Source organism: Lactuca virosa, chromosome 9 (assembly GCF_052849685.1).
Source record: "Lactuca virosa cultivar CGN04683 chromosome 9, Lactuca_virosa_CGN04683_v6, whole genome shotgun sequence".
In the NCBI taxonomy this organism is placed as follows: Eukaryota; Viridiplantae; Streptophyta; class Magnoliopsida; order Asterales; family Asteraceae; genus Lactuca; species Lactuca virosa.
In genome coordinates, this window is record NC_136434.1 from 104,247,677 (window position 1) to 104,256,010 (window position 8,334).

The 8,334-nt window shown below is 29.9% G+C and overlaps 1 protein-coding gene across 1 annotated transcript; it reads left to right on the forward strand.

Annotated features, from left to right (window-relative positions):
• Window positions 1-229: 229 nt before the first annotated feature.
• LOC145139646 (non-structural maintenance of chromosomes element 4 homolog A-like) lies at window positions 230-7,877 on the forward strand. Its single transcript, XM_079073395.1, has 8 exons — window positions 230-290; window positions 1,951-2,040; window positions 2,284-2,536; window positions 2,614-2,704; window positions 2,786-3,002; window positions 3,074-3,165; window positions 6,555-6,620; window positions 7,707-7,877. Exons 1-8 carry the CDS (start codon window positions 230-232, stop codon window positions 7,875-7,877), a joined length of 1,041 nt encoding a protein of 346 aa, XP_078929521.1.
• Window positions 7,878-8,334: the final 457 nt, after the last annotated feature.

An 8,334-nucleotide genomic window follows, 5' to 3' on the forward strand; every position in this document is an offset into this window, starting at 1 on the left:
TGTTTAATTGTTACTTCTCGTTTCTACAGCAAAAAGAGTGAGATAGAGGAGATCCGGCTCCATATCTATCCATGGAGTGTATATGTGAGAGAAAGAGAAAAACCTGGTCAGATCTAAAATAATTAACCCAAAACTGCCATCCATATGAACTTGTGTGTTTGAAAAGCAAGTCTGAATGAAAAACCATACCTGATTATATACAAACCTTGGATTGAGGCAGACCTCAAAGATGGTGGCTGTTAAGAGTGAAAATTTAGGGTTAGATGGATGGGTTAGTGGCAGCAGCGGAGGTGGGTTGTGATATCGGAGAGCAACGACAGAGGCGACATCGGCTGGTAGAAACCACCTACAATCCATCAGGAAGACGAAAACCTTTGAAATCGACAAATAAAACCAAAAAAAAAAAACTTAAAAATCGCTAAAATTAACCTGAAATTTCAGCAAATGCTTGTAAGTATGTAGTGCTTGCCTCTTGTTTCTGCAAGAGAGAGAGAGAGAGAGAGAGAGAGAGAGAGAGAGATGAAGACATGCGAGGCGGGTGAGTATGTATAGATCGAGCAGGGAAGACAGTCGCGGTCATCGTTTAGGGTTTCCAGATCCAAGCGAGGCTAGGGATAGAGTTTTTGGTGGTACGATTGCAGAGCTCTGGTGGTCCGGTGGTTCGTTGGTGACAGGCGGTTGTGCCAATATTGGTTTTTCAAGGGTTTTTCAAGAGCTAGAGAGAGAGTGTGGGTTTATGTCTGAGAATAGGGAGAGATTCAAATTTTGAAATCGGGTTTACGTGTGACAGTATGAGAGAGAGCGTGTTTGCAGAGAGAGGGTTTAGGTACAGCCTGTCATTGACCGGAGAGGGCAGACAAGCTGTATTTAATATTATACCATGCTTTAATTAAGAGTAAAAGATATATGTTTTATAATATAATATAGATTTTATAAAATATTGACCGGAGAGGGCAGACAAGCTGTATTTAATTGTATACGATGCTTTATAAGTTGTAATTAAAAGTAAAGATATATGTTTTATAATATAATATAGATTTTATAAAATAGTTGATTTTGATTTGTTTGAATCTATTGACATGGATCACTATCCTAACCATTCAAAAGAAATCCAAATGCCAAAAATACATCTCCTTGTTTTTAAGACTTTAGTCTTAAAATATGTATTATAAAGTAGTATATATATATATATAGGTAAAGGTTCACATAAGAACCTCCAAAAGTTAAGAACCCTAAGAACCTATTATTTTTACCTTGAATATATGTTATTTATCGAATAAATGTTAGTAAAGGATATTTGTGTTGATAGCTAAAACACCAAATGGCAAGATTGTAAATTAAACAAAACTTAAGCCCAATTTTTTATTCTATGTCTATTCTATCGGATCATAGATCTAGATCTAAACAAAAACCATTTCAAACAACAAAAACCCTTTCATCTTCTTCAACCATTTAGATGAACACCAACACCTCAAACGTCGTCGATGGCAGCCATCTACCGCCACACCGTCGGCGATGGCCCATCCACCGCCACATCTCATCCTCCGCCTCGACCTCTGGTTACTGCCACAATTTCCGATTTCCGTTGTCGATAGTGTGCCACCGTCGTAACTTGTCTGACAACCGAACACCTCCAGCAAACGAACAACAACTCCTACGATGCACCACTTCCGACTGTTGTATCTGATGGTTTGTTAGGAGATTTATGAATCTGACGACTTTCCTTTACAATTCGTGCTTAGATTTGGTTCGATTGTAGTGATGTGGGCTTCGTCTCCGACACCTAACCTCGCTAGAACTCCTGAAAAACTTGTCTTCCTCTTTTCTCTTTGATCTTCGGTGCTCTAACACTGACAACCTCTTGAGGTCAGATGTTTTTTTATATGCAAGTAATAGTTGAGATCAAGATGAGCTCTGCTATAGTTGTTTCTAATTTCGATTGCTCAACAGATTTGTACAAACAGATTTCTGATATAACGAAGGCAGATTCGGAGAAATTCAGGTTCATTTTTGATGAAGTTGAATGTCTGCATCAACTGGGTAATTAATGCCACCATATCACTTCGTTTGTGTGTTTACACATCTACAATGAGCTCATTTTCTTGGTTGCTTGTCACATTGTTCAATCTAAATTATGTCGCCCCTAAGAATGATAACACTACTAGCAACAAATAATTGTTAACCAGACATGTATTTTGAACAAGTATCTAGATCATTTGGATTCTTCATATCTACATAACCAGTTTCTGATAGATCATGTGTTCTGTTTTGTTTTGTTTCCAGTTCAGAAGCCCAGGGAGCAAGTTGCTGATGCAGAAGCGTTACTGGACATCACTAACACACTCATGACTTCTGTCAAACCACAAAGTAATGAAGGAGTGACTCCATCTGACTTTGTATCTTGTATACTAAAGAATTTTGGTAGAATTGGCAGTGGAAGTGATGGTGCTGATGAAATTAGGAACTCTGTTAGGTGGAAAGACATTGGTATTGCAGTGTCTCATGTTTTTCTCAAGACTGATGGATGCTGCACAATGTAAATCTCTCTCTCTCTCTCTCTCTCACACAAACATACATACACTTTATCTCTAAAGTTATGTTTGTGTATAGCAGGATTGGGCCAATGAACTCTAAAATCAAGCAACGAAAGGTTGTAGAGCAAAGAAAACGTGCAAGATTAACTGAAAAAGCTCGCCCTGAAGAGGTAATTATGCTAACAATATAGAATTAATTTACATTTTTTAATATCATATAAACATGTGTACTTTCTATTGGATTTTTGTAGCTTGCTTCAAGTGTTACAGAAGAGAAAACTGACACTGATAAGAACATGTCAACCATGTTTGATGTGTTGAGAAGGAACAGAACTGTAAAGCTTGAAACTTTAGTCCTGAATAGAACATCATTTGCACAAACCGTTGAAAATCTTTTTGCCTTGTCCTTTCTTGTTAAAGATGGTCGTGCAGAAATCAAAGTCAATGATAAAGGAGAGCATCTAGTTTGTAAGTTAACAAATAGCATTTCTATAATTTTTTTTAATTAATTCATTAATCACTTGTATTATTTCTTATAGCACCAAGGAATGCTCCAGCTGCTAATGCAGTTGCTTCTAAAGAGGTTTCTTACACTCATTTCCTCTTCAGATTTGATTTCAAAGACTGGAAGGTAAATCCACTAGAATATTAGTTAAGCCTGTATCTGTATCTTTTGTTTTACTGACTGTTGTGTATTGGATTGACAACTAATGTTGGATATGGTTGAGGCTGGAGTAATGAAGCTTTGATTATTCTGGAGATACTGAAAAAATTGATAAGGTACATATAGCCGATCTAATTTAATCATTTTTTATTTTGCTTGAATATTACTTTTTTATTTTGCTTGAATATTACTTCTTGCTAGCTATCATATACCTTCTTTACATTACTTTTTTTGCTAGCTAGCCTATAGCTTCTTTACATATATTTATTTAGTCTGACATATCATATAACTTCTTCATATTTATTTATTGAGTCTCATATTTATATTTATTTGATGGAATACATACTATTTAATAGAAATTGTTATTAGTTGTTATTAGGTTTTTTTAAAGACTATTGTAATTATAGACAAATCAAATAGCTTAGTGGTTTAATTTAATGATAATTTCGTATTAACATATATAATAAATAAACTTTGAATTTGAGATTGATTATGTGAAACTTAACAATGTAATACTATACAGCCTTAAAATTTGGTACACAAGGTGCTTAATGAAATGCATTATTGGATTAATATTAAGTCTTTAAACTGTGAATTAGTGAAATTATTGGTTTATCAAATTGTGAATATAACATTTAAGTTGTGAATCCATGATTTTATATATAGATCTAATTTGGATTGAATGATGATTGCATCAGTGGCACAAGTGGTAGGTAACGGCATGTGGTAGTTAGTGATGGTGCACACATGGTGTTTGATGAAATGCCAAAAAAATTTGGAAAGTCATTAAGCTGTGAATATGTGTTTTTATGTGATAATTTGTGAATATGTAAGTTATTAAGTTGTGAATGTGTATTTTTTATGCACCAATTGGGAATTAGTGTCTAACATATTGAATTAAGTTGAGAATTAGTGTTTGAAATGTTTTATTAAAATGTGAATTTTGATTTTTCTATCCAGATCTAATTTTTGAGGGATGTTGGCGGTGTGGTTGGTGGTAGCGATGGTTGAGTAAGGATATGTTGCATTTCTCACTCATCTTCTTCGATGATTTCAGATAAGTTATCCACTTTTATGATTCATGTATATGTTATTCCTTGGATGTTTGCTTTTGAAATATGAGATAATTTATGTATGTATTAATTGTGAATGATATATGAGATTATACTTGTAAATGAGCTTTGAATGTATTGTATTAAACTGTGAATTTTTTTGTATTAATCTGTGAATTTTATTGACAACTTAATATATTAAATTCACAATTTAGTACATAGAAATGCCTCCATACATGAATGTATATATGTAAGTTTTAATTTGAGAATATGACTATGAATATATATTATGTGTATTAAACTATGAATTTGTTACATTAAGCCGTGAATTTTGTGTACTAAACTGTGAATTGACTGTACTAAGAGTTTTAAGTTGATAATATGGTTGTGAATGGATAATGTGTGTATTAAACTGTGAATTTATTGTATTAAGCTATAAATTTTGTGTATTAAGTTGTGATATTTGGGTTTTAAACTATAAATTGACTGCATTAAGCTGTATAATTTCTATTTAAAATGTGAATTGATTTTATTAAGCTATGGATTTTGAGTATTAAATTGTAACTTGTGTGTTTAGAAATATGAATAACTGCATTAAGCTTAAGTTGTGAATTTTTCGTTTAAACTGTGAATTAATTATATTAAATTTTGAACTTTTAATTAACTTTGAGTTAAAATATGAATGATTTGTGTATGATTGTTTTTTGTATTATTGTTCTTGTGATTAAATTGTGATGTTTTAAGGTTTCATAAATTATTTAGTTATGTTAATGTTAGTTTTAACTATTATTAATAAAAAAGTATAAGTTTTATGTTGTGAATACATGACTTTTTTTTTAATTAATTTTAATATGAGAATATATTATTTTTTATAAGTTTTAAGTTTTTTTTTTTAAATCGATCATCTGAATATCTTTTTATAGAGCATACAAGGTGTTTGATTAAATTGTGAATTCTATTTTTTTTATCAAGATTTGAATTTTATACCTATAAAATAGTTGTGAACATAGTGTATTAAACTGTGAATATGTGTTTTTATGCATTAAATTGTGAATATGTAAGTTAAGTTATGAATGTGTTTTTTTTATGCACTAACTTGTGAATTAGTGTCTGAAATATTGAATTAAGTTTTGAATTAGTGTATGAAATATTAAATTAAGTTGTGAATTAGTGTCTGAAATAATGAATTAAACTGCGAATTTTGTTTTTTTAATCCTTTTCTGATTTTTTAGGGAATGATGTTGTTGGTGTTGACATTGATGCTTTGTGGTGACGATGGTTGATGGCAACGTATGGTAGACTGGTACTTGGCAGTGTTAATGGTGGCGATCATGGAAGAGTAATAATATTTTCTATTTCTCACTCATCATCTTCGTTGATTTCAGATAAGTTATCATTTTTTATGATTCACGTATATATTTTTCTTTTGATGTTTGCTTATGAAGTATGAGATAACTTATGTATGTATTAAAATATAAATGAGTTTTTCATACACTGAAATATGATATTATACTTGTAAATAAGTTGTGAATATATTGTATTAAACTGTGAATTTGCTGTGTTAAGCTGTAAATTTGTTCACAGCTTAGTATAATAAATTCACAATTTAATAGATAAAAATGCCTCTAGATATGAACATATAACTGTTAGTATTAAGTTAAAAAAAATATAGCCGTGCATATATATTTTTTGTGTATTAAACTATGAATTACTGTATTAAGCTGTGAATTTTATGTATTAAACTGTGAAATGATTGTATTAAGCTGTGAATTGACTTTATTAAGATTTGAAATTTTTATGAATTTTGTATTTGCTTCTGAAATATGAGAAGAAAGAATCATTATACATATATATGATTTTCTCTAATTTTAACAAAATTATATAAAATTTAAATTGTGAATATTATGTACATTAAATTTTGAAAAACACCAACCGTTAGATCTAAATGTATAAATGTATGTTTTAAGTTAAGAATATGATATTTTTATGTATTAAAGTTTTAATTTTTTATATTAAGATTTAAATTTTATATATTAAACGATAATTGAGTATATTAAATGATGAATTGACTACATGTTGCTGTGATTTTTTTTTTAATAATTTTTGTAATAAAATATGAATGATTTATGTAAAAAAATTTGTATTAATTTCTTATAAATATATTTATTTTTAATGTTATATAAGTATGTAAGAATGCCTTAGTTTTTATAATTATTTTGCATTAAATTCAAAATGGATGAATAAACCAGTTTATTAAACTATGAATGTAGTATTTAACATGTCATTGTCTGACTTTATATGCAGATCTCATTTGGAAGAAAGAGCTGTTGCAATGTTGGCACAGGTGGTTGGTGGCGGCATTTGGTGGTGGTAAAGTTTGGGTTTGATTTCTATGAATTTGAGAATTAGTGTAAAATAAGTTCTGTTAAGTTGTGAATTTTATGTATTAAACTGTAAATGGACTGTATAAAGTTGTATTTTATAAAAGTTTTGTGTTAAAATATAAATGAATGCATGCACGGAAGTATTAGACTAAAAAAAATTACGATTTTGCCATTTTCTTACCAAAAAGCCAAAAATCAGGATTTTAACAAACTTGATAATATTCACAATATATATTTAGTTATTAAATGAGGTTCTTAGGGTTCTTAATCTTTTGTGGTTCTCATTTGAACCACTCCCTATATATATATATATATATATATATATATATATATATATATATATATATATATATATAAATGTTCAGGTTCATTTAAGACCAAGCTAATTTTGTGAGGCCGTGAGACGCAATCCAAAAATAATTTTAAAATGCAAAATAAAAAGAAAAATCCAAATTTCTTTTTTAATTATTATTTCGTCAAAAAATAAATAAAAAGTTACCGTTTTTTTTAAGTACGTGAAATATTCTAATAGATTATTACACTGTAAATATTCTAATGTGATTTTTAGAATGTTAGAATATTCTACAAAATTTGTTAGATATGTAAAATATTTTAATATTCCACTAGAATATTTTAATATTCTACTAGAATATGTAGAAAAACAGTATTCTATTTTTATTTATTTTCTGGTATTTTTTTAATGTTTTTTTGGAAAATATAAATAACGAAAATAATATTTGAAAAAAAAAATTCGAAAATTTTCAATTATTTTGCACTTTAAAAATGTTTTTTTATCTACAAAATGAATGGCTAGGATGGTGTCTCATGGTCTTACAAAATTAAGCCGTCTCACATAAACCTAACCCTATATATATATATATATATATATATATATATATATATATATATATATATATATATATATATATATATATATATATATGTTCCGTTGAGATTAAAAATAAAATAAAGATCTTTAGATTCAACCTCAGCCACATATTAAACATCTGCCGCTCTAACCTTCCGGCGTAACGGCGCGGTTTGCCTATTATAATCATAAATGATTATATAGCGCCGTTCGTTCCTTTTTCCTCCGCCACCATCCCCAACACCACAACCGCCACCACCACCACCACCACCTCTGACATCATCTGACCCCACAATTGTTATCTCCGTCACTTATACCACCGCCACCTCTGTCACCACCACCTTTTCTGCCACCAACTGTCATAATCATATATGATTATTCAATCTGTGAACAAACATATATGTATAATCATTTATGATTAGACATATACGTATAAACATGTATAATCATATATGATTATACCTCTCTGCCATATAATCATTTAATATTAGGCATACATCGTTGCTACCGGTACGCTGGAGCGTTAGAGCGGCAATGAAAAATATGTGGTTGGGATTGAATCTCATGATCTCTATTTTTTTTAATTTCAAGTGAACCGTCCCCTATATATATATATATATATATATATATATATATATATATATATATATATATATATATATATATATATATATATATATATATATATATATGTGGATGTTATTCGGGTTAGAACCGAACCGAACCGACCCGAAACCGAATAACCCGAGAACCGAATAAGGGTAATTGTATGAACCGAAAACCGAACCAAATAAGCAATACGGATTCGGTTCGGTTCGGGTTTTATTCGGTT

Excerpts from the sequence above, each read along its gene's own strand:
- LOC145139646 (XM_079073395.1), top strand. The coding sequence starts at position 230 with ATGGTGGCTGTTAAGAGTGAAAATTTAGGGTTAGATGGATGGGTTAGT. Across the intron at positions 2,705-2,785 it reads AAAAAGCTCGCCCTGAAGAG|CTTGCTTCAAGTGTTACAGA; the intron begins GTAATTATGCTA and ends GGATTTTTGTAG. Across the intron at positions 6,621-7,706 it reads GGTGGCGGCATTTGGTGGTG|CGCCGTTCGTTCCTTTTTCC; the intron begins GTAAAGTTTGGG and ends ATGATTATATAG.